This window comes from Mauremys reevesii, linkage group 2, assembly GCF_016161935.1.
Source record: "Mauremys reevesii isolate NIE-2019 linkage group 2, ASM1616193v1, whole genome shotgun sequence".
NCBI lineage: Eukaryota > Metazoa > Chordata > Testudines > Geoemydidae > Mauremys > Mauremys reevesii.
In genome coordinates, this window is record NC_052624.1 from 81255965 (window position 1) to 81283411 (window position 27447).

At 42.4% G+C, this 27447-nt stretch overlaps 1 protein-coding gene across 2 annotated transcripts in view; it reads right to left on the reverse strand.

Moving 5' to 3' along the window:
- Positions 1-10059: 10059 nt before the first annotated feature.
- EXOSC7 (exosome component 7) overlaps positions 10060-27447 on the reverse strand; it is a 34569-nt gene continuing 17181 nt past the window's right edge. For both annotated transcript variants that reach the window (XM_039524750.1, XM_039524749.1), the window contains exons 5-8: positions 23026-23096; positions 15923-16046; positions 13667-13822; positions 10060-10259 (exon numbers count right to left, since the gene is read on the reverse strand). In XM_039524750.1, the coding sequence (XP_039380684.1) occupies positions 10155-10259; positions 13667-13822; positions 15923-16046; positions 23026-23096 (456 nt within the window). In that variant the 3' untranslated portion in view covers positions 10060-10154. The remainder of the gene's footprint in view (positions 10260-13666; positions 13823-15922; positions 16047-23025; positions 23097-27447) is intronic.

The window sequence follows — 27447 nt, forward strand, 5'->3', positions numbered from 1 at the left end:
GGGATTAGCTGATTCTTTGGCCCAGATATAATGTCAGTGAGATCATTATGATCCACACTTTAATAGGTGAGCCCTTTCCAGAGACATAGTGCCAAGTCTGCTGGTCAAATACACGGCGACCAACAACAGCGGAGAAAGTGCAGTCTGAGATGAAAGATGGAATTAAGTGACAAATAAAATGTCTGTGTAGAAAGTGTTCCAGGGCAGGATGAAATGAATAAAGCAATTGGGAGAGAGTGTGGGTGGGTGAGAAAGGACTCAATAAATAGATCAGGATGCTGAATGTGGAGGGATAGCAAGATAATGACTGGAATAAGACGAATGAAAGGAGGTTAACGAGTTCTGGTGATGGGAGACACCAGTGATTTCATGCCCAGCCAGGTCAGGAAATGGGGGGGCAGTGAGATCGGAGGCTATTTTGAGCTTAGTCCTAGGAAATGAGCAGGTATAGAATGCCTCTGGCTGAAAAGCAGTAAGGTGAACTAGATGAGTCAAAGATTGGTGACCAGGTATGGAGTTAATTAGCACAGTTGCTGGTGCTCTAAACCAAAACGGAAAGAACTGAATGGGTGTGGAGCCAAGGGGAAGGAGAGAGAGACAGTCCTTTCAGTGCAGGGCTGAGGCACACTGCCGGGCCAGTGTGAGGAAGCCTGCACTTCAAATCTGCTCTGTGGATAAACAGGATTTCTGTCTCAACAGCACAACATTGCTGTCAAAGGAGAGAGAAGTAGCAGCAGACATTCCAAACCAGACAGTGAAGAAATAGGTTAGAGGAAAATCACGAGACTCGACCATTGTCTGAACTAAGCTAATACTGTTGTGTTCCAATCAGTGGAACTCCTGATTTATACTGCTGCAAGTAAGATCAAGCCCAAAGACAGAGGATTGGAAAATAGGGCAGCTGGCTAATTATACAAATGTAGAACTTAAAGCAAGGGGTGGAGAGAGGAATAAATCTGAAGAAGAGTTGAACTCATAAGTGCTACCCCAATGGGAGAAGACATCTTAAAAAGAAGTATGAATGCAACAATGTTAAGGTAAATGGATGGTGTCTGTGAATGACGGTGGAAGATCTGAAGTTCTGGTACATAGTCCAAAACTCTATCCCCAGTCTGAAGGATCTGCCTTGGTGCGGGGGAGCTCTGCAAGAGGAAAGGAATCCTTCTCTACAAATCCTGGAGCAAGCAGTGGAGCCATTCTGGGGCTTCTATTTCAGCTAATGGTTGGAGCAGTTTCTATAGCCTACCTACCTCCATTCTCAAACAGGCAAAAGTCAGAAGGATATGGGCAGAGGGGAAACCTCAGTTCCTAAACTGGACCCACCCATACACTGCCCACAGGGATCCTACTAAGAGCTGAAATCTGCAAAGTGCAAGAGCTCTGCAGCCTCTCAGTTCTCCTTGCTTCCAAAGGAGCTCAGCTGATGGAATCCCCCCCCATTCCTGTGGTGAGGAAGCAAGTTTGTTCTTTCTGCATTGTCCTTCCTCTCTCTTGTACGCCAGCTCACCACGTCCTAAAGCCAACAGAAAGCTGCAGTCAGATTTTTGAGTCCAACTCTAAAACCCTGGGGAAGCTTGTAGGTTTGAGGCACCACTGGAACAGTTAGCCAGGACTATAATAACATTCTGTCTTAACATCAGCACAGCCAAGTCGTTATCTAAACAAAAATCGACACCTGAAGCAGAGAAGTGGACCACACCATTGCCAACTCTCCATCTTAGTACGAGTCTCTCAATACTTGTGAGTCTCTGCTTAAAGCCCCAGCTGTTGGACTCAAAAGATGGCAGGAGAAGCCCAGCTTTCAATTAAAAATAAAAGTAAGTTTCCAGCCCTTGTGATTACAAGGTAAAGCTTGAAAATGTGACCAAGTTCCCCCTGATAGGCTCAGAAACCAGAAGGAAAACAAACTTAAACCCCCCTCCCAAAAATGTAGTTAAAAAAAGCTCGCGACTTTGGAGCTAAAGGGGGCTGAATCCCAATTTAGTTTTGAACTGTTGGGCTTGGCAATGCTGGGACTATCAAACAAAACATTCTCCAAAATTTAGAGATAGACACTTTATTTTAACAGGGTCTGATGTTCATGGGCTGTACCTTACACCCACACAGAACTAGCCTGATGAAAGAACAGTCACTACTTTTTGATCAAATAGAGACCCAGCAAAAGGGGTCTCTATTTGACATCAGCAAAAGGCTAAGTTTTTTGGTTTTGTTTTCAAGCTGTGGCATTTGAAGCTTTTCTAATAAAACTTGTTGTGCCTCAGGCAAGAACATCAAAACTTAGATAGAATCAATTTATTTGCACAAATGTAAATATGACATGAAATCTTTTGGAAGTCCATATGGTCCATCTCTTCTCTTTTTGAAGCAGGATGATGGGAGCTGTCAATTAGAGGTGTGCATAGAGCTCAGAAGATAACCCTGTACTTATTAAAATGTTCCAGTGGATGGAACTGTGGTTGAAAAATGTCATTTGGGAATCATTAAACAGCCGGATAGTTGAGCGTTGGCATCTTTTTGCAAGGACAGCAAGGATTTCCTTGTTACTCAATATCCAGAAGCACTGTTGACTAACAAAAATAGACAGAGCCTAAATTTCCAAAGGTTCAGATCTGGGTACCTAGCTGCAAGTGGTCTCCCTATCAAATCCCCTTGAAATCAGAAGTAACTGGTTGCTTCTGAAAACCAGTTACCTAAATATGGATTCAGGGACCTAACTTTAGACTCTGCAGCCTTAAAATGGTCCCCATTTTACCAGCCCTGGAACATGAATTCCTATTTTTTTTAAATGGGATCAATTAGTTAATTACCTCATTGTCTGAGGTAACCAAATGAGCCCCTTACTGTGGGTGTGGTGCCCCTAAGAGGGAAAGTGTGTGGTGTGATTTAATAGGTGCAGTAGGACTGTGACATCTTAAGAAAATTGCAGTCTAGGTTCCAGATTTCCTTTGACATTAGGACCACACTAGTCAAGGTTGTTGCTTCAGTGAATAAGGGACTTTGTTAGTGGGTCTGGACCAGCCCTTCAACATTTCCAATTCTGCCTTGAAGATAAGAGCCAGTCAGTAGTTACAGACAATTGTGGTCTGTCACTGAGGGATTTGAACTCCATCTAGCTTAACTCCCAGGTTGTTTAGCATAGGTGACAGGCCTCCTGGTGACTTTAGTTTAATGAGAGTTGTGGGTGCACTGTGTCTTTCATTAGGCCAGAAAGACCTAGACCCATGTCTAGTTCCTCCATTTGGCTTCAGTTACCCAAGTGGTGATTCTCTGCAGAATACAGATTTAATCCTGATTTTGTTTTCAGAAACAGATAGCGCTACCAGCATAGCTACTAGCTAGCAATAAGAAATGTGTGCATGCACTAGCTGATCTGGTGTCCCGGTCTGCAGGGTACCTGTGACAGGATTCCCAAGGTGCAGCTTGGGACTGTGGGACCACTGTAGCCACTTAACTGTCTCCAACCTGGGCTGTCTCTCACAATGCCTTGATAGTGACAAGCAGCAAACCTCTCCAGGTGCCATTATCACTCAGCACAACTGCGTGTGGAGCCCCACGCCCAGTGGATTGCATGAATGCTCCCAGAGCCACTCATGAATCACACAGGGAAAGGCACCAGCCAAATCCCCCCAGCTCCCAGCACTACCTCAGGAATATACCGTCTTGCACTGCTCATCTTGAGCAGTGCAAATTTATGAATTGGTTCACCACTTCATCAATGGAAAGTGGATATACATCAGCCTTTGCAAACCTGAGCAGATTTGCCCCACACTTCATACGAACTCACAGGTAAAGATAAACAGTTAAACAAATTTGTTGACTACAAAAATAGATTTTAAGTGATAGGCAAAAAGTCAGAGTTAGTTACGAAAATAAAATATAAACATGTAGTCTAAACTCTCAACCCTATTAGACTGGGCAACATCTAGATTGAGCAGTTTTTCTCACCCCATTGGATATTGCAGTTCATAATACACAAATTTCACCCTTGAAACCTGGGCCAGTCTCCTCTGTTTGAGTCTTAAGTCTTCTCAGTGTCCTTTTTTCTTGCAGCATAGATGGGAGCAGGCGAAAGGCCAAGCATGTGGCCACTGTGTCTGTTTTATACCCTCAGTCCCATGTGCTTGGGGAACAGAAGTCCCGGCATGTCTGGGGGGCATTGCTGAGTCTCCAGGTAAGGTTGAGCAATTCCTCTGATGTGGCCTCATGCAAGTGAGTCACTGCATTGTAGCTCCCTTGTTGGACAATGACTGTTGATGGGTTGTTTGACACCCCACCCGGGCATTGGTTACTTTCCTTGCTGTTGTCTCTGGGGAACTAATATCTGTCTGATTCCCCAACTTACAGCATGTTTTAGTGACCACCATAAAACACAATTCTCATAACTTCATATGCATTAATGGTACACATATATGGATAGAGAAATGATTTTCAGCAGATCATAACCTTTCCCCGATACCTCACATGGCCTGCTTTATATGCAAGATCACAAGGATATATAAATGAGGAATATGAGGGTTATAGGGCACTCCCCCAAGGTATAGCATGTCACAGTACCCATGGTCTCCAAGGGTAGGAGTCTCATTATCCACAGCTCTGATTGTTTAACAGTAGGTCCAGATGGATCATCAATGTTAATAAAAGGACAGCTGGGAAAACAAATTTTCCTTTCCCTATAGGCTCTATTTCTCCATAAGGGTGACAAAAAATGTATACTATGGCATATCTATATCCATGATTTAATATGCAGTCTGCCTAGTTATTCTGAGGATTTACATGGAGTATACCTACCTATCTATGGATTTTTCTGGAGCTGTTATTCTGAAGTTGGTATCAGAGAAACCCTGATGGTGTTTAAGCACATGCCTAACTTCAAGCACATGAAATGCCATTAATTTCAATGGGACTATCTGTATACTTAAAGTCAGGCATGTGAAAAAGCAGCGTGCTGAATCAGGGTCAAAGTTTTGGTGCTCCAGTTTCTGAGCTCCCACAACAGTTCTCTCCCCTATAGTTCTTAACTATGTGGTACTTTAAGTGGTGTCAGGTAGTGGGTGAGGACATCATCTGGTTAAAAGAACTGGTGAAGTAGTCTATTAAGGCCCAGATCCTCAAAGGTATTTAGGCATCTAACTCTCACAGACTTCCATGGGAATTCGGTACCTGAATACCTTTGAGGATCTGGGCCTAAAATACTCTCAGAGCTTGGAAAACTTCTGCAGACAAAACTCCCGTTAATGTTAATGCAGAAGGATTTCAGGATGAAGCTCTAACGCAACCCATGCCACCTAGGTGCTGTCTCTATTTTGTAATAAATTAATGGTTTAGAGGCCCTAACCAAGTTTAGGACCCTATTGTGCTAGGGACTATAGAAACACCTTTTAATAAAACTTAACTCTGCCATGAGCCACCACAAAAAGGGTTCATGATCCTGGAACTGCTACTCTAGCTGAAAAGCTAAGGAAAGGAAAGATTTCTGTGCTAGGTGAGTCTGCTCTACAAGTACTTTAAATCTGTGTATGCACACACACAGAAGCCTGGAAATATCAAACCAATCCCTGTTCCACCAAGCCAAAACAAAAATCACCTTCCACAGCATTACTGACCTACATTCGGCCCCTCTTCTCTGCTTCAAAGGGATGGCCCAATGGCCTGAAAATCCACACAAGAGGGGTGTGATTTCTAAAGCACACCAACATGCTGGATGCTAACTGGCACATGTAGGGCTTGCTAGCATGCACTAAAAGTCCCTACTGCAAATAGCCCTATGTTAACGAGCACTAGGGAATTTTTAGTGTGCACCAGCAGGGTCCACACTGGCCAGCTAGTGTCCAGCACATCAACATGCTTTAGAAACGATACCTCTCTAGTGTGCAGTAGTATTAGGGTTGTCCTGGAATTAAAGATTAATCTTTAATTATGTCATGTAATGAAACCTCCAGGACTACATCCAAACAAAACTGGCAGCCCTAAGTGGTATGCTGTGTAGACAAGCCCCAACACTGTGCTTGGAGATGGGCACTAGGCTGGAATACGCAGCAGCAGAAAAACAAGGGTAAGCTATTTACGAGGGGAGAGATCATTTTGTTTTTATTTTACTCATTTATTTTTGGCCCAACCTATCAGGTGCTGTTAGAATCCTCCGTTCTAATGTGCAGCTTATGGACTATCTACACTCTGAGCAACGGCAATTAAAACTTTCTGGGACAAACACTAAGCTCGCCTGCACCACAGATGTTTCCTTTTAGTTCTACTGGATTCCTGTCAATGAAAACGTGGCAATATCTGCACAGCAACATATGGAACTTTCCATCAACCCAAATGGCAACAGGAGTTTGTATGAAGAAAATGAGTGCTAGTTGAGTTAGAGTGGTGCTTTGTTTTTGTTGTTAAATACATGCCTCAAAAACAGAAGTTGGTGGGAGAGCCAAATCTCTGCAGGGTGTGTGAGAACAACAGCGCCATAAAGATCCATTAGAGTGACATAGGCTAAATATGTCCTTCTGACTCTCCCCAGTAAGTAGGAGATTTGATGGTCCATTTGGGATATGACTTCACATCAGCAAATCTCCAAGGGCAGCAAGGACAACTGACAGCTGTTTGTAATGCTTTTAGCTATAGTCACTTGCACCCCTTATTTTTGTAGGTAAGGATGTGTCGCCTGTGCACTGCCTCAAATGAATGTGAATGAACAATTCTTCTGTGTGGGGTGTGATTGGATCAGTGCCTTATTCACAAAAGCAAATCTTTTATCATAGCAGCACCTCAAAATACTATGTTGGCCTTTATTTTTAATACAATTTCAAACTTGGGCAACAACATCTGGGAGGAGGTGTGGGATTTTTGTTTGTTTGTTTTTGTTTAAAAAGGTACCTGAATAAGTGGCCTGATGGTCAAAAGTGCTGAGCTCCTGTCATTCCCATTGAAGTAAACATGGATTTCGGTATCTAACTTTTAGCCAAAATTTTTCCACGAGTGGATGCCTAAAGTTTCTATTGCTAAGATTCTGAACAGTACCATGTATAGAAACTTTGTCTTCTCCAGTAAAATACTGTTCAAAGATGCAAGGAACTGACAACTGTGGATCCTTGTACACGAGTGACCTGCTGCATCGATCCATTAATGCCTGTAAAGCATATTGAGATGCTATCTAACTGCAGACTATCACCACCAGATTACAAAATTCACTCTGAAAATACCTGTGGGCAACTCTTGGTACCTCACTATTAATCGATAGCATAATGGGCCAGTCAGACCAATTGCTGCTGTCATGCTGGTGGCTCCATGGCTTGAAAGGTTTGCAGCTAGATTTAGATGCTTGCTGTCATGTGTACAGCATGTTTTTTGTTTTTGAAACCTATTATGAAATACAAACATGAGCTAATTGGTTTCCCCCCACCACCACACTCATCCTACCCTGCAGCTTGCAGGCTAAGGAACACACTATAGCTCAGGGGTGGCCAACCTGAGCCTGAGAAGGAACCAGAATTTACCAATGTACATTTCCAGAGAGCCACAGTAATATGTCAGCAGCCCTCTTCCACTCTCAGAACCTCCCACCCTTCCCAGCCCTGCCGATCAGTGCCTCCCCCTCCCTCCCCGCGCCTCCTGATCAGCTGTTTTGTGGTGTGCAGGAGGCTTGGGGGGGAGCGAGGGCATGGTAGGCTCAGGGGAGGGGGCAGGAAGAGGTGGGGTGGGGGCAGGGCCTGTGAGAGAGCCAGGGATTGAGCAGTGAGCACCTCCCGGCACATTGGAAAGTTGCACCTGTAGCTCCATCCCCGGAGTCGGTGCCTATACAAGGAGCCGCATATTAACTTCTGAAAAGCCGCATGTGGCTCCGGAGCCACAAATTGGCCACCCCTGCTATAGCCGCTAGTCACATCAAATAAGTCTTTGCACAAAATAAACCTGCAACTGAATTGTTCTATGTCAACAGACTTCATTAATGATGTGTCAATTTTGTAGCACAAGGAAAAGCAATGAGATGAAATATTTGTCTTGTGTTGGCAGAAGTCACTTTTCTTATTATAATCTTCTGCTATCAGGTACTGAAAGCCTGAATGTTATACTGAACCTGTGTTCTTCAGCCCATTGGGTGGCCTCAATTTTTACCTTCCCAGAACTTCTCTTACAGCTGAATTTCAGTGGACCAAAGAGGCAGCATGGGTGATAGGGCTGCATTTATATTTATTTTAAGATGAACTCTTATCCAACAATGGGAGTGGGAGAGGGGGTAGGAAAAGGATTCATGGAGATTTGAAAGTATGTTTTTTCTAATCATTTAGAAAACATGGATAAGATTTCTAATTTAGCCCAAAACACAGTGGTCTGCAAAAGATCCTACAGCCCACACCCACGGAAAGAAACCTCTCTTTCCGTTCTTAATTCTGAGTTGTGAGATGTCAAGCTAAAAATGTTAGGAAGCTTAAATAATGGAAACTGGAAAAACAACAACTTGGATTACATGCCCCAAAGCATGTTAATTGCTTTCTGGCGGACAGCAGTGGCTTTGCCTCAATGTTTATGCAAAAGGATCATTCCAAACATCTGGATGCTTTTGGCTGAAAGAATCAGCTCCTTCAAACTATTTATTTAAACTTCTCCCTCCAGCCTTCTCTTTCTCCTCCCTGTTGAATGCAGCACATCTCATTCTTTTAGCTATGTCTGCCAACAGAAGCTGCACATGCATTGTTCAAACTATTGTGACTTAAAGGCTTATGTTGTACTGTACAATTTTATCCTGCATCTACTCTCCTATATGCATCTGAGTTTTGACAACTTCAGCTAAGGAGTGAAATCAAAACTTATGAACTGATGTCTTAACTTCCTGCAAAACCTACTTTGGAGCAGATTCTGCTTTATGAGATCATCATGTAGGGACAAGGAATGTTAGATGTCAAGTGAAGAGTAAAATGCAAAGTTTTCACACTATACAAAGTTAGTCAAGATAAGACGACTGTAGCAAGTTAAAATGATCTCACAAAACTGGGTGAGAATGGGCAACAAAATGGCAGATGAAATTGAACATTATGTGCTAAGTAACGCACACCAGAAAAAAATAATCCCAGCTACACATATACAGTGAGGGGTTCTAAATTAGTTTTTACCATCCAAAAACAAACAATCTTGGCCTCATGTTCAATAGTTCTCTGAAATCTTCTGCTCAAAGTGCAGCAGCAGTCAAAAAGGTTAACACTATGTTAGGAACAGGATAGAAAGATATCTTGTCACTATATAAATCCACGGTGCACCCACACCTTGAATATTGTGTCCAGCTCTGGTTACCTCATCTCAACAAGATACCTGTCTAGTGGAACAGGAAAAGGTTCACAGAAGGGAAACAACAATGATCAAGGGTCTGGAAGTAGTTCAGTACAAGGAGAGACTAGCATTGCTTCTTCAGGAGTTATACCGTTGCATCAACTGTACAGAGGTAACAACTGATGGGTCCAAGAAAAAAGTTCATGCTGCCTGGTGCAGAGGAGAGCAGCAGTTAAACTCCCTCTTCTCACCTCAATTTCATATTTGGAGCTTTGGATGGGGGTGCAGAAAGGAGAAAAGCCAGTCACAGCTGGAAGCTGAATTTGACACTTCTCTTCTGTTTACTTTAGAAGAGGGGGGAAAATATGACTCTAAAGGTTAAACTAACTTTAGTCTTAAATGCAAATTAGGAATTTACTTCTCAGCTATTATTCATAAGCACAGAGGTAGATGTCCAGTTCAAACTAATGCATGAAATCAAACGTTCTTTGATTAGATAATCCCCTATTACTTCAATTTGTTTTATCTGCAGAGTGAATAAAGCAACTTCTACAGCCAAATGTGGACTTCCAGTGTGCAACTGCTCGTGTTTTGTAGCGATGGAAAAAAAAAATTGCCACCAAAACTAATTTAGGAGTGTCATGCAAGGTAGCTGTATTGACTGTTAGATTGGTGCAATTCCTGGGTACAGAGCAGAAGGCAGTATGAAGCATTTCAAATTAATGTATTTTCATTTAAGACTTTCCTTATGCTTTGCTAACTGCATTTAAAAAGTATCTTAAACATGGTTAGGACACAATATTAAAACCAAAAATATCCTTTATTTCACATACAAACTGACAAGATCATGCTTTGAAAAATAACTTGAAAATGTACATCTGCATTGGTAAAACAACTCATCCTAGGAATCCAACCTTCTGTCGTGTTGTCCCCAGACTCTCTTCTTTGTCTAAGATCTTCTGTAGGGAAGTGTGCAACATTTTGCCTACCCGTTTTCCTGTCTGTAAGGCAAAGAAGGCAAGACAAAGCTGAGGCATCCTACTAACAGGAAGAGAATTTATGTGGAACACTTCCCCTTCTGTCAACTATTTTTTCCCTTAATGATTAATAGACACCAGCTGTTGTAAATGACATATTTGAACTAAGATAAACTGCATGTGGGGGACTCTTAACTTGATCAAAAGTTTTGGGGAAAAAACACTCTAAAGCAAAATTGTTCAAACCAGGGGCAAGTGCTCCAATTCATAAAAAAAGCTCAGCGGGCCAGAATCCCTAGTATGATCTTGCCCCTCTGTGCCAGGCAGGAGCCTCAGAGAGGCTAGATTTGGTCTGTAAATGGCCCGCAGAAAATTTCTTTTGCAGCAGGGAACTCTCCAATGGCATAAACACAGTAGAAGCAACTCCTGCACCAGCTTCCTCCCCCATGTCTCTAGCGTAGGGACATGCTGAAAGAGAAAACACGTCGGAGGAGAGCCTGCACTGACCCTCTACTGGCAAACATCTCTTAGGTACCTTACGGCAGTGGTGTAGATCAGAACTTCCCCTAGGTCTGGCTGGCATAGGATCAGATTCCCTGAGCAGAGAGGAACCTCGCTCACTGTCCTTAAAAGGTCAATGGGCAGCTCAAGCTGTGAGTATTGAATAGAAACTATAGCCAAGTTGTCTGAAGGAAGCTGCTCCTCCATTTTATAACTAGAGACCCATAAAACTACCTACCATTTAATTGGGGGTAAGTCCAAGCCTACATGGAGGCATGAAACCATAAAATGAAGCAGATGCTCTGATCAAGGAGCCAGGCAATTGAGAAGGATACTGTAGAAGCAGCAAAGAATCCTGTGGCACCTTATAGACTAACAGACGTTTTGCAGCATGAGCTTTCGTGGGTGAATACCCAGTTCTTCGGATGCAAGAAGTGCATACTTCTTGACACTTGACACCGAGAAGGATACTACAACTCCCCCAGCCCCTCCTCATGCAGTACTGTTCTGTAGCCTCAAGAAGAGTATTTGGGAAAAGCTTGGGAGAGATGAGGTGGTATATGACTATGTGGATCCACTGACCAAAACTCCCTATGTAGGGAAGGTGCAGAAGTTGTTACAATCAATGGACTGGGGTAACTTTGCAGCCCAAGGGGGTATCATGAAGTATTCTGCTCCACTCCCACACCAGATATCTAGCCCAGCTATATCCAACACAAGGTTCGTTTACCCTTGCTTGGTGCATGGGTCCTGTATTTTGCCCACTGGCATCTCAGTTATTTCTGCCTGACTCCCTTATGATAACTTTAATCCAGTAAGAGGTAGCTATGGCACCTTTCCAAAGCTGAACCGTTACGCTGCTTTCCTAAAAGTGATGTACTGGCTAGAATGTCTGTTCACCCCAAGGCTGATAATGCTGAACATTTTCTGGGCTGGAGTCAATCCACCGGAGGATATAGAAGTGTCAAGCAAGGCTTATGAAACTGTTCCATTTCACAGACCCTGTGCTTTTGGCTTTGTTTGTTCCATCTGTTCCCCAAACAGGCTGCTGTGTTGGGAACAAGACCAGTCAGACCCCCAGCCAAAGAAAGAATTCTTTACTTCCCCCGAAAGCCTTTTCTTGTTTATTTCAGTGAACGACATCACCACTTAAGGAGGAGAGATTTCTTTAAAATAGGTGAGGGGCAACATAACATACTGGGCTACTGAGTTAAGTTTTAACTCTTAGGCTTGCACAGGAGTCAATACTTGTTTGTACCGTACCATTTAGGAGCTTTTGGCCCTAAGTAAGTTAGGTGCCTAATTGCCTTTTTTCAATGGGAGTTAGGTGCTTCACCTGCTTGTGTGTTTTTGAAAATCCCATTAGGCTCCTATCTCCATCATTAGGTGCTAAATACCTTTGAAATATCTGACCCTTGGTGCATACAAAGCTCTATACCAACGCCGATCCTGAGAGCACACCTGTGAGGCAGGCTAGAAATTACTATTTTACAAATGGGTAGACTAAGGCACAGAAGTGAAATGACTTTTCCCAGAGCAAGCAGGAGCTCAGTGGTAGATTAACACCCAGGCTTTAAAATTACATCAAGAGAACGTAAAGTGTTGTGTGTGCTTAGTATGTCATTTCCACTTTAACCAGTTGTTTTCAAACCTGGGTCCAATTTCTGCATTCCTCACTACAGCTGATCAGGAATTTGACAAAAAACATTGTTTTGCTGGAAAACGCATAGTTGTCAAAATAAATGTTTTGTAGGAACATACTAGTTTTGACAATAATTTCAGGTCCAGAATGGAACTGGGAGAGAGAACCCCCAGTATAGTTAAAAGCCTTGTGGTTAAAGCCCTTGCCTAGATGTGGAAAACCCAGGTTCAAGTCTCTGCTCTACTTGATTCAGAGCATAGACTTGAACCCAAGTCTCTTACATCCCAGCCGCGTGCCCTAGCCACCACGCTATTAATTCTGGAGTTGGCGTCTCTCTGCTTTCTCACCAATGCTTCAAAAAAGGTACGTTTCATCCCAATGCAAAAGGGGAAAGGTTTTTGAAATCTCCAATTTTCACAGGATGGGGAAACCATTTCCCACCTAGATCTATTTCTCACAAGGGCCACCTTTATGCCAAATGTGAAGGGTTTCAGAAACAAATCCAATTTTGAATTCAAGTGCAAATGAAATACAAAGCTTGTGTACAAAACTCATTTGTACATACTTTAAGGCCAAGTCTGGGCATGAGAAATTTCACACCAAAAGGGAAGCTTCAGAGAGAGGCCTAAAGAAGGATTTAAAGTGAAATTCCCAAGTCAACTTGAACTGTTGCCAGCTACCACAGCATTTTATAAATATTTTTATAGAAAGGGAAGAGGCTCACATCAGTAAAAAGGACAGATACAAAGATATTACAACAAAATGTGAAAAGTAAAGTACTAGGATTGTAACGATTACTAGCTAAATAAGTTAATTACATGAAGACAAGTTATACAAATTAAAGATTATGTACTGTGAAGTACCAGTTCACAACAAGATTCAGTTCTGTTGTGTGGTAACTGCTGTATGTTAAATAAGTTTTGTTTTGACTTTCAAAGGGAAATTATCAGGCTTGAAACTTGTTCTTTCTGAAGTAAATACAGGATTTGTAAATTATGTTAGTCACCTTAACTTTTAAGAAGCTTTGCTAGTATGACACTACTATTTAGAAGAAAACCCAGATTATCGCAATGTCAGAGGGGATATCCCAAATGGTTTGCATAAGTGAAATTCATTCCCATAGGAATTTCAGATTCCTTGGAAGCTGCCTGGGACCTTTCACAAGTGACTTTTTGCCCCTAAGTAAGTTTTCAGTATCCCTTTAGTTATGCCCACACTGCAATTTTTCATATGCTCAAGATCCACTTGTCCATTATGTGAGCTGAAGTCGCTCATCAGCACTTCTTACCTCCATCATCTCAAAGATACTCTCTGGATCAAGACTACCGTTCCCCAATTTCTTCATACACGTAATGGTACCTCTGTTGGTAACAGAAAGCAGCAGGCTGGCCAAAGAGCAAGCTTCTTCCTGAAGGGTAGCATCAACCACATGCCTACAACCAATCTGCAGAACCAAGGACATATTTTACTTTGGGATTTTTTAAAGTTGTTTTGTGTCCAGATAATTATGAACTTACTGGGTGACGGAATTAGAGCACTGGAGGTAATTCCACCAAACCATTAACCTGTCAGTTTATCTGTATGCTACAATCCTAAGAAATATAAATACTGTTTGATCATTGGTCTTGCTCATGTAAGTCACTGCAGCTGTGTCAGTCATTAAATACAGCACCTTGATATAGGACATTGTAACTTCTGACAGTGCAACGTTATTGTATGTGCATGCTTATAAACATACTATGTACATAGGACAAACACACACCTTTGGCCACTTGACCTACATCCTGACTCTTAATTCATCCACATGGAATTTAGTTTAACGTTATAAACATCTGGCAATAGTGAGAAGCTCCTTTAAAATTTTATACATATATTTTAAAAAAGGGATCAACTTTTCACCCAAAGGCTTCTTTTCCTTCCCCAACTGTGGAATTTTATTCACAAAAGTTACACATGTCTGAGGCTCAGGAGAGGTGAGATTCAGTCTCTGCCTTAGTGACAGCTTTTATTATTATTTATGTAACACTTAGAAAACAGAATAATTTGCATGACGGCATGCAAGCTGTCTCATGACCAAGCCAAGGAGGACAGTTGATATTATGGCACTTGCTGTGTGGTTGGAAAAATGGGCAGATAAAAAAACAAACTGATGCAGCAGTGAATTAAGTGGGATATCTCTCTCTCTCTCACCCCCCCCCCCCTCAATTTACTTTAGAGAGAATTTAAGAAAACAGTGGTACTGAGAGGGAGAGTAGACCTAACAGCTATGAACAAGTTCTGCTTCCTGCTCTGAGTCCCTGCTGTTTGTAGGTCACTTAGCTTCTCTGTGTCTCAGTCCCTCTATTTGAAAAAATGATGGCAATAATTAGGGCCCTACCAAATTCACAGCTATGAAAAATGCATTCCAGACCATGAAATCTGGTCTTGTGCTTTTACCCTATACTATACAGAGTTCTCAGGGGAGACCAGCGTTTCTCAAATTGGGAGTCCTGACCCAAAAGGGAGTTGCAGGGGGGTTGTAAGGTTATTTTAGGGGTATTGTGGTATTGCCACCCGTACTTCTCTGCTGCCTTCAGAGCTGGATGGCCAGAGCGTGGTGGCTGTTGGCCAGGGACCCAGTTCTGAAGGCAGCACTGCCACCAGCAGCAGCACAGAAGGAAGGGTGGCAATATCAGACCAAGTCCACCCTTAATTCTGCTCCGCTGCCTTCAGAGCTGGGTGGTTGGAGAGTGGTGGCTGCTGACTGCGGGCCCTACTCTGCCTTCAAAGCTGGGCTCCCGGCCAGAAGCTGCCACTCTCCAACTGGCCAGCTCTGAAGGCCGTGCTGCCACCTGCAGCAGCACAGAAGTAAGGGTAGCAGTACCATAACCCCCCCCTACAATAACCTTGGGATCCTCTCACAACTCCTTTTTGGGTCAGGACTGCTATAGGCACAACACTGTGAAATTTCAGATTTAAATATCTGAAATCATGAAATTTACTCTTTTTAAAATCCTTTGAGTGTGAAATTGATCAAAATGGACCGCGAATTTGGTAGGGCCCTAGCAATAACGCTTACCTATCTCGCAGGGTGTTGGTAGGCATAAGCTTAGCTCCATCAACAAAGTTTCTGTTTCTTCAGTGGCTCACCAAATAGGTGTCCAACATTTTAAATGGCTAATGGATATTATGTTAGCATATTAGAGAAGCCAATACTAGTGTCCATTTCACTATCAGCAAGCAGCTGATGGATGGATAGTTAATTGTTTCAGCCCAAGAATACAGCAGGATTAGCTATTGCAGATTCCCATGCCAAGACATACAACTTGAGAGGGAGATGGAACACTCGCTCCACAAAGATTTCCTTCCCCACCTCCCAAGTCAAAAAATAAACTCAAGGATGGAAGCCAAGAACTTATTTTTAGTATGGGGGTATCTCATGGCTCTGGTCATCAAAGAAAAGATGGTTTCTCCCAACCCATAATGGCAGGTCAGTTCTTGTAGCCAAAGTCTATAGAAGAGTCAAAAGCTAAAAGAGATAATTCACAAACTTCTCCAGGCTTACTTTGCTTAATGTGATGATACAGGGTACATTCTCCACATTAAGTCGAATACAGTCATAAGGGTCATCAGAGAGCTCAATCTCTTTTGATCCTTCTTCATCCTCCAAAACACGCACTTTGGGTATCCTATTGAAACAGAAGCATATGCAAAACTTACTGGATATCACTTCACCACTCTCTAATCTGTTATGTAGGCCTGCCCCATTCCTAGAGAAAATAAAGCTGTTAAGATTTCTAAAGATAACTTTTTAAAGAAAGGGAATGCAGATGAAAGACTACTAAAAAACCACCAAAACCAAACACGCCCATTTTAGTACTGAAGGATTTTAGTCTTAATTCTAAAGAATGCTTCTGATCTCCACAGTCACATCAGTTAATGTTAAAATGCGTATTTTGTTTAAACATACCCCCAAGTAAGTGATCAACTATACATGGTTAGGGCTTGGGGGAGAAACCAATGCCCACATGGCAAGCATGAGTGCTTACAAAAATCCATTTCTTCAGCATTTAGATTAATTTAAATACTAAGATTCTTCTTACAGTTACACAGCTACACTATGAAGCAACTGTAAAGTGATGCAATGTTGTCACCCAGGGTCTGCAGATGGCAACTTCTCTGGGTTTTGCTGCTGCTGCTAGCTTAACTCTGTTCCTGCTTGGTTAAACTAACAAGGCTCTGATCTTGTTTCAGTGCTACTGTCCATAATCCTGTGGGTGACAGTGGAACTCATGCCAATTTTGTGTTGCTGCTAATGCTTGGAAAAGCTATGACTAGAAGCAGACATAAGCACTAATGTTATTCAAGGGGGAAGGAGACTAACTACTGGGGGGAATGCTAGAGTGGCAGATTGCTTTCCTCACCAGTTGAGAGATTCTCCCCCCCTTCTATAGTACAGCCTCCTGCTTGCTAGTAGAGGTAGATATGAAAAATAGAGCCATCAGACAGGGTCCCAAGAGAAGCTTCAGTAGAAATCCCAGCATCCTCCATAAAAGCTGGGATGTCAGGGGGCTGGACCTCTCACAAAGGTGCTGATTTAGCTGGTTTGGCCTTCAAATTTCATGTCTACCTCTGGCTAGTAGGTTTAGACCTTCAACTAGTGTCAAGAAGTATATGGTCAATTTCAGTCCCTGTGCTAGACATCTGCCAAATAGAAATTACCCCCTCACCTTCCTGATCAATTCCATTATTCCTATCCGCCACAGCAATGAAAATCAAGAGGCACATGTCTGGAGAAGTATAGGATGGGATAACCTTGTATAGGTGAATGTTTTAGGACACATTCCCCCTCTTGGGAGGAGTCTAATCAAGAGCAAGAAATGAATTCTTCAGACTTCTTCATCCAGAACAGATTTTACACTTTATTACAGAGGGATTATATATAGTTTCCCCAAATCCTTTGTTCAACATATGAAGTAATGCCTGAGATCTTCGATTTCACATATTACTTAAAATGTGAATGTGAAGGTTAAGTCTCCATATTTTGAAATTTGTCAGACTTATAGGACATAGTTGGCTATATTATATGCACAGTATGTATAAATTCCATGGAAATTTTACAAAAAGATTACCATAAGAATGTTATGTTCATGAATAAAAGAGCAGTTGGAACAGTTTCTAAATAATCACTTGCTTTACTTTTCCTGCCCATAATGTGAAGGCCATGTTCAGCCCTGGTGCAATTCTGATGGAGTCCATTGGTGTAAGAGGGCTGCTTCCCCTCAGGGATGAATATAGCATGAAAGCTCTTACTTTGCAGGCCAATAAAAAGAAAACAGATCTCCCATTTCTATGTGCTTTCCTTGAAGATATAACACACCTCAGTGCATCTCTGAAAAATTAGCTTTGGTAATTGGATGACATCAAACAGCAATGTTTGTTTATATTAATACTTTTACAGCACAGTGTCGTGTGTTACACAAATTAAACTTGAGAGACTTCTTTTATGCATTCTGTAACATCTTTTAAAGTAAAATATCTGGATGGATTTAATGAATATTTTTTCCTTACAGGAGCAAAGTGTTTTGTTTTGTTTTTTGATCCCTGGAAAGTATTTTAGTTGCAGTTCAGATCGAGTACTAATGACAAGTGCTTAGACATCTGTAGAGAGAAGAGGCATATTCCCTGCATAATACTGACCGACCAAAACAAAAATATTTTAAAAGTAAGCAGAATGCAACTTATATATAACTGCATCTAAAGCCCTTTGTAGAGTTATATAATACAATCAATGTGACAAGATGTTTTCTGCTGAAAATGATTAACACTATTTACAACTGAGAGGGCAAGACAGTTAGCTGGTTACACATAGGCTGATACAAGATGACATGTTACAAAGGAAAAGTATCAGAGGGGTCTGATCTGTAGTCTCTAAAAGCAACAAAGCAACCTGTGGCACCTTTATTGGTGGTGAATACTTCTTCAGAGATGCACCTGACTGACATCTGAAAGGAATATACCACCACCAACTCATGCTGCAGAACGTCTGTTAGTCTATAAGGTGCCACAGGATTCTTTGTTGCTTTTACAAAGGAGAAGGCTCTTGAGCCAACGGTGACAAGGGTGTTTGGAGGGACAGAATGAGAGCAGTGTGCTAGACAAGCAGACAGGCTAGAAGAAGATTAAAATCAAGTCCATAGAGAGCAATTTTTAACCCCTATTCTGAATTGCATAGGAAGTAGACAGCAAAGTTTAAAGAGGACAATGACAGAGTCATTATTTCCTTGTACACAGAAGGCGGCAAGTAGTAATGCATCTCCATATGCTGCAGTTTCAAGAGCTAGTATTTGGAAAGTCCCTAGAGGAAGGAGTTGCAGTACTCAAGACAAGAGGAGATGAAGTTATAGACAAGAACCAACATCTACTAAGGCAAGAGGACAGCATGAGCTGGGCAGACAAAGAAGAATGTTAGTAGCATGGAAGAAGTGGGGAGGTGATTACAGCCACCTTGGTAAATAAGCAAGAAGTAGAAACAGATTTTTGTAGGATCAAGGGCATTCCTGGAAAGCACCAGATTACCCCCTCCCCTTGTGAAAAGCCTTCGCTCCAGAATCCAGACTAAGCAAACTGTAAATCTAATCATTCTGTTTTTGTGCACTGTACTTATTTGTTGAGTTCCCACAATAGTGTTAAAACCTGCAGAAGGTTCATTAGTGCAGCAACTGCAAAGCCAGCACAGCAGTTCGCAGTGGCACACCAGCAATGCTCTCAGTTCAGTGCAGGAGATCTAGAACTGCCGCCTGCAAAACTAGCTTTACGCCTGCAAGTGGTTTCTACTGGCCCCCCCAATTCCATCACTACCATGTTGTTGGGTAAGGGGCAGAGTGACATCTACTGTTGAAATAATGACTATTTTCAGTTACAAGTGCCTAAAGTCACAATCTATCTAGCTTTTGCCAGTGTTAAACTAATATAGGATATGCATCATTGTAATATGCTAAACCACAGCACTGTGAGTGTTTGCACATTTATGCAATAACCTGAGGAATCTTGTTCCAGGCCCCAGCATACAGAGGTTTGTGTTCCAAAACACAACAGTGGAAATACAATGGGGCAAATTCAGCCCTGGTGTATGTACAGCTGCACTAAAATACAGATTTCTACTATAGCGGAATATGGCCCTAAGTGCCTTTAGATACCTACTTAGTACTAGAACTGAAGGGATACTATTCCGTTAGTATTTGGTATGTCATTTAAAACTGTCTGAACAATGCAAACATTTAGATTAATGAATATACCACCATATTGGGTCACCATCTTGGATTCCTTGAAGCCTAAAGAAAGGAGCCCCCATAGCTATGAAGGAAGCTATACAAGCTTGTTTTTAAGGATAAAATTATTGCTCTACAAGGCTCAGATAGGCCTTTGAGAACTAAATGCTTCAAAAACAATGGCAGCCAGAACACACTAATCTGGATTCCAGGTTTCAAGCAAGAGCTGGTCTTTTTAAAGCTGATGTATACACCTTTGAAAACAGGTTTATAATGGAAACTTGGTCACAAAATTACTTTGAAGGAAAAGTAGTATAGCTGTAAGAGACAAGTTCAGGACAGTAAGATTGGCATTGATAAAAATAGTTAGTTTTTAAATAGATTAACATGATTGAAGTGACATTTTTCTGGTGGGCTAGTAGCTGTTGTAGGAAACTTTGAAGTAGTCTGTAAAGAAGTAAATATCTGGAACTACGAGAAGGGGAAGGAAAGAATGACTAGATTGCATAGTGGATTAGTGCCTTTCACCTCTCAAGACCAGAGCTCAAATTCTTAGTTCACAAATAAAAGTGAGTTTGGTGGTTTCTTCATGTTCCCCACAACAACAGCTCTTCCCAGTTCATACTTGAGCAAAGAATGCCAGTTGTGCTAAAGTGAAATAAGCAAGACCAGAGGTGGGCAAACTACGGCCCGTGGGCCATGTCGTGCCAACGGGACCCTCCTGCCTGGCCCTTGAGCTCCCAGCCAGGGAGGCTAGACCCTGGCCCTACCCCTGCTGTCCCTCCTCCCCCGCAGCCTCAGCTCGCTGTGCCGCCAGTGCTCTGGGCGGCATGGCTGCAACCTCCTGCCGGGCAGTGTGGTGGCGTGGCTGGCTCCGGCCATGAGGTACGGCTGCCTGTCCTGGTGCTCCGAGCAGCATGGTAAGGGGGCGGGGAGTATGGGGGGAGGGGGGTGCGGGAGGGGGGGGAGTTGGATAAGGGGCAGGGGACTCCGGGGGGCAGTCAGGGGACAGGGAGCGGTTAGATAGGCGCGCGAGTCCCGGAGGGGCCTGTCAGGAGGCAGGGGTGTGGATAGAGGTCGGGGCAGTCAGGGGAACAGAAGGAGGGGGGGTTGGATAGGGGGTGGAGTCCTGGGGGGGGAGTTAGAGGCAGGGGTCTCAAGAGGGGGAGGTCAGAGAACAAGGAGCAGGGGGGGTTGGACGGGTTGGGAGTTCTGAGGGGGGTAGCCAGGAGGCAGGAAGTGGGAGGAGGCGGAGGCCAGGGTGTTTGGGGAGGCACAACCTTCCCTACCCAATGTGGCCCGCAGGCCAAAAAAAGTTTGCACACCCCTGAGTAAGATTCTTGTAGGTCAAAACTGAAAAAAAAAAGTACTGGCAGTGGCTTAGGAGAAGCTCAGACAGTGTTTGCCCACACTATTCCAAACTCAAGCCATTAGTCTCTCACTTTCGTAAGTGTGATGAAGCTAACTCAAATGCTAGATAAAAGATATCTATTTTAAAAGGCACTGTTTTTGAAAGAACTATTAAAGCAAGCACTGCATGCATAATGTCCTCCAGTGTTCGCTTGCAATAAGTTTTTCCTAATCCAATGCTGTTCTGTTTTAGTTTTTGTATTTTCTTTATACACAGTATCCTTCAAAATAGGACTTCTGTTTAAACTACATTTCAAAAAGCCCAGATATCTTGTACATAAAGCACAAACAAGTGATCTAAAAAAAAACCATGGAACAGCAGCTGTTACAAACTAAACTTAGAATTTAGACTAACAGCATCCAGGCAGCTTTCCCATAAAATCGTTTTGCAACGTTTTTTCACCCTTAGCAAGTTCACAAGTCTTTGGCACCTTCCCAATGTGTGAGAATATAACTTTTAATGGATTCCACATTACAGGAACACTTTACTCCTTTAAAAAAGGATGATTAAAGCAGGAGACTGTTCAGTAAAATACCAATAGGAAGGAAGTGTGGCAGAATTATTGTCTCAATCTCTCTCCCCCACTACAACTGGAGAGGTGTTAACAGGTCACCTAACACATTTCAAGGGACCAATCAAAGCAACTACTTATGCTAAACAATCTGTTCCACCTTGTATTTAGCTGTGACACTCTGAATATGTTCCCCAGACCTAAAGAAGAGCTCTGTGTAAGCTTGTCTCTCTCACCAACAAAAGTTGGCTCAATAAAAGATATTACCTCACCCATCTTGTCTTTCTCAATCTCAAGAGACTTTCTTCATGTCTGAACAAACAGATTTTAACAACCTGATATACCTCTTCAGAACCATGTTTTTTTCCTTGTATGCTGCTTTCCAACCATAGAGCTGCAATCAGATTTCACTCTGGCGTAACTCAGGAGTAACTCTACTGAAGCCAATGGAGTTTCAATACACTGCTGTAGAACTGTTTGGATCACCTTCAGACCTCTTGTGCCTGCAACATAAACTTTAACTCTTGGAAAGCTATTCTGGAGTCTCACTATGCAACATTTGGCAACTTTTGTTCACAAGATCACTCATCACATTCTTGATGGAAAGAATTGCTGAAAAGGTTTATTGACAAACTAGAAATGTAACACTTGCCTATTGGGGAGTTTCTTCATCTGGTTGTACTTAGAACCTACCCATTCACCTGAAGTATTGGCTAACTTACTCCTGTAAGTGCAAATCTATGTTGCTACATTTAGCTATCGTTAGCAAGCAGATCAAGAAATGGCAAGCAAAGTGCCTCTGGCTCCAGACTCCCTGCCTTCCATCATGCGCCACTCCATGTGCAGAGTAGGTAGCAAAGCAAAATTGATGTTTTTGTTAATGACATTGCACTTGTGCAAAAGTTTGTGAGCTCTGGCACTCAGTGACACTTTCCTTCTCTCAGTCAATAGTTCCGTGAAGAAACTATGAACCATGATTCATGTTGTTTAATGCAAAAGAAAAAAAAACACTCATTTTTTTTTTTTAATACAGGAATTTAGAGCTGGTGACAGTCTGACAGCCCTACAGACAGAGGAAGTGATTTTCAGAGGTGCCAGGCATCTGCAGCGTCCATGGACTTCAGCCCATCTGGAAATTAGGGCACAAAGGTCTTTATAATTATACACCACTGCCAAAAAATAAGCTTTTTCTGAAGTTAGCCATGTTTAAAGGGATGACAAGGTAACAGTTACCATGATCATTCAATCTTTCAACTCTTTGCCAATAAGCATCCTTGTCATGAAGGAGGATACCTGCCCAACAGAAATTGGACTGAAATCACTAATTCATTTCAGCTGGATGTAAATGATCGGTTTTGTATCTGGACGTAAATTGACCTAGACATCCAATCCCTTAATTTTTGTTTTAATGGTTCAGCTTTAAAAGTGCTCAGAAAGTATTTATCCTCCCAAGAAAATTAAGAACTGTGCCTTACCTCGTATTAAATAGAGCTGCCTTCACTGCAATAGAGATTGCATCGAAGAGGTTGCCACCACATTCCAATAACTGAGGTAAAAAACACAAAAATCATAAACTATAATAAGAACATCAAAATAATCCCTAAATAGTTGTGACACTGAAACACTAAAAAACTTTCTATATTTAATTATACTCAACATTACCTATGAAGTCACAGCCAACTATACGGTATCAGTTTCTTTCCAAAATTGCACTTTAAAGTGAATGCTTTAAAATGCAATTTTAAAACCATCAAATATACACAGCACAGTGCACAGCATAGTGATTACAAAAATGCAGTGGTAAGGATTATTTTTAGAAGAGCATTCATTACCACGACAGCTACTTGAAAAACTCTAAAACTTTCAGTGAAAATTGAAGGGGGGATAGTTGTTGAAAATACTTTTTTGTCAAATGTGAAATGTAGGAAGTTTCAGCCAGCTGTAATTATGGCAATATTTAAAAATAAACTCAAAATAAGAGCATTATGGCATTCATTCTTAATCCATGTAATTCTTCTTCTTTTAAAAACCTACCCGATGAAAGCACTTGCCCCTATCTTAACAGGAGATGCGTGGATGCACCAATCTACTCGGCTCATGTGAATATAGTGGATTAAGTTTCACAGTATACAATTCTGAAGTATGGTCAATGTAATCAACATAGAAAACTAAAAAGCCTATGAGTAAATGAACTCTAAATTAACTAAGGGTTATATTTCAGATTGATTACTTGTACCAAGACAGACTGATAACTGAAAGGTGAAACTGACAAAAGGTGAAAGCAGAAGCTAAAAGACAGAGGGTGACCAAATTAGTGCTATGCAAAAATTGCTTGATACAGAGAAATTAGCCCGTCATTTTCAGTTGTTATTGGATTTTACTGGATAAATGCAATAAAACCAATCTTTATTTAAAGACAGGATGTGTCTGTACTGTAGTTAAGGTTATGTTCAGACCTCCAATATAAACTTTTATTATTTGTATTACAGTAGCTCCTACAGGCCAGGGTACAATAACATGCTACCCATGGTACAACAACTTTTTCAAAACAATATATTTTAGATTAACATTCCTACAAGGTGAATGTTTGTTTGTTCAATCTGTTCAGCTGTTTGAGTTGTGGGAAGAAAAAAAAAAAAGCTACCTCTTCCTCTGCAAACCACAATAAACTCAAGAGTGGTTAAATAAAATTCTAAGCCTGGCCTGGCCCTAGTCCTCCTTGAGGAAAAGTCTCCAAGTAAGTAGTGACAGAAAAACCCCTTCTATGGATGCTCAACAGGAAAAGCTAAGATTTTACTAGAGCCTAATGTAGCCTTCCCATGTGTATACTGTGCTGTAAGGAGGTGGAAAAACCACACACTCATGCTCACCATCCAATATGACAGACTGCTGGAGCAATTTGTGTGAAGATGACTATAAATGTGTCAATCATGACAAAAGCCTCCTAAAAGCCTGTCTTTAACATCAGCAACAAAAGGAAACTGTAGGTGTGAAAAGATTGCAGATCCATGGTTTAGGGTGTTTCTGTACTCACTGTGCTGCTCTATGGATAATGGAATTTTTTACATTTAAAAAAAAAATAGAATGATCATTTCTTTTGAGATCACTATTATACAACCAGAGCATTAGCCAAGAGCCCCTGGGTGGCTTCTGCATGCAAATTTGTAGTCTTAACTGCTGTTGGTTCAGTCTACTAAACATTAACAGTGTGACTGTGCAACCAACTAAGACAAGTCTCAACTATACTGGAGACGAAATACTGACCACTAACAAAGAAAAAAATCTCTTTTTTTAGATGAGTGACTTTGCATCAACACCATCTGTTAAAGAAATCTCTTCTCCCTTTTCTTCCTGAAGTTGCATATACTGGTCAAAACTTACCCTCAAATAAGAGCTGAAACTCAGATACTTCTGTGGAATTGTGGATGGTTATATGAACGGCAATAAGAAATGGAGCGAGAATCCATCAAAATCAGATATCATAGAAGATTAGGGTTGAAAGGGGACCTCAGAAGGTCTAGTCCAACCCCCTGCTCAAAGCAGGACCAATCCCCAGACAGATTTTTACTCCAGTTCCCTAAATGGCCCCCTCAAGGATTGAGCTCAGAACCCTGGGTTTAGCAGGCCAATGCTCAAACCACTGAGCTATCCCTCCCCCCATATCTTTCAGAACAAGCTATTTTAGTAACCAATATAGTCTATGCACTCTATTGCATATCCAAGAATGCAGTATTTTTTAAAACTTCTGACAGAAACTGAATGAGGTTTATTCTCCCCTCAATTTACTGTGCAAATCCCACTAACATGAAAAAGAGCTATTCTTATGCATCTAGAGGGAAATGCTGTAAAAAGTGCTCTCATTAATCTGCTCATCGTTAAACTTTCAAAAATAGCAAAGTCCACTTGATATTAGTGTGGACACTACAGATAATTTCACAGTAATGAGTCATTAGTATAACGTTAAAATGTAGTACAGTGAGCACTCACACAGCAAGTATGGCAGAAATACCTATAAATATTGGACTCTTACTGCATTGTAACATCGTTACTCTACCTTATGGTAGTCCCTATAGTTATAATAGGAAATAGTACAAATATCTTGGTAAATTTAAATACTGAGATTTGAAAAGATCCATACGTTAATGATGTTTGCTGTAGCAATACAAGTAGTAACTCCTGAGGGTATTCTGCACCAAAGAAAATAAAAATTCTGTGCACAAGATTTTATAATTCTGCAAATGTGGTCAATAAATAAATGTGGAGGCTCCAGAATGGCAGTGGAGAGCACAGTCCACTGGCTGCACAGAGGTGGGAGAACACCCTGCAGCCCCTACCAAGACATGGACTCAGCGGTGAGGCTGCACCTGACCCTGACACGGTGCAAGGGCTGGGCCGGCCCCACATGAGGGGGCCCTGCCCCTCCATGCAGGTACACCAGGTGTGGGCAGGCAGACAGGCTCAGCCTGGCAGGATCCAAGTGTGAAGGGGCCTAGTGTGGGGGGGAATCCAGGTGCAAGGTGAGAGGGTTCTCTGTGGGGCAATCTAGGTATGGGTGGCTCAGTGGGAGGAGGGGGGAAGAATCCGGATGCACAGGGACTCGTTGGGGGTTCCGTAGGCAGAGGCAATGGGACTCTGTAGGGGGGGGACCAGGTACAGCTGGCTGGGGCTCAGGGGTGGGGGTCTGGGTGAAGGGGCTTGTTGTGGTAGTCCAAGTGTAGGGGAGTGGGACTAGCTGGGCTGGGGGTTTGGGTGCGTGGGGCTCAGCTGGGGGTGAGGGCGGATCCGGATGCAGAGGGGTTGTGGCTAGGGTGTGGGAGGCTCCAAGTGCAGGAGGTGAGGCTTGGTGGGGTTAGGGTTCAGGCTGGGGGGGCTTGGGGTGGGAGGCTCTGGGTGCAGGGTGGGTGAGGGTATGGTGGGTTGGGAGCCTGGATGCATGGGGGGGTTGAGCAGACAGGGTAGCAGCTCCACATACAGTAACCCCTCCTCCATGGGTGAGGAGTGATGAGGACAGGAAGTATGAGGGGGTGGAGCTTCCTGCCGCCAGGGGAGGTTTCTGGGGGTGGGTCTGACCCAGTCCTGGCTGCTCCTTGCAGGGGAAGAAGTCTTGTCCTCTCCGCCCCAGCCCCCTGGGATTAGCAGCTGAGCCTGGTGCAGGATAGGAGCCACCACCATCTGAGGCATCCCCAGCCTCACCCGCCCCCCTCTGCTGGCTGCTACGGGTGCCTGAAAAGACATGCCCAGGGGTGTAAGACTCCTTTTGTGGCTTCCCTTTGCTTCCCCGTCAGAAAGTCATTTTTCCACAGGGAAGCAAAGAAATCTGCAGAGGACATGAACTCTGCATGTGCGTAGTGGTGCAGAACTCCCCAGGAGTAAGTAGTTCTTCAATGGCACACACCACCCACCCCCAAAAGAAACAAGAGAGTTAAATACAATAAATCTTACAATCTGAGTTCTACCTTTACACTCTATTCAGCACAAATCCTAGTCCTGAACACATTTCCATTAGACTTACTAATACAATTTTCAGTTGGGCAAAAAGCATAAAGCTGACCATGTAAGGAAGTATGTGAATCAAGAAGGTATATAACATAAGGAGCTTTGAGATACTGATATATTTAACAATCTAAGAGGACTAAAGTTATATAGAAATAAGTGTGTGTATCAATTTAAATTTGACTAAGTAAGAAGACTCAAAATGTCCATCATTAACATTACCCACTTCGTCGGATGCAAGATATTCACCCATGAAAGCTCATGCTCCAATACGTCCGTTAGTCTATAAAGGTGCCACAGGACTCTTTGCTGCTTTTACAGATCCAGACTAACATGGCTACCCCTCTGATACTTAACATTATCTGCTCACACATGGAGGTTTACAGAATTACTGCTAAGGTAAA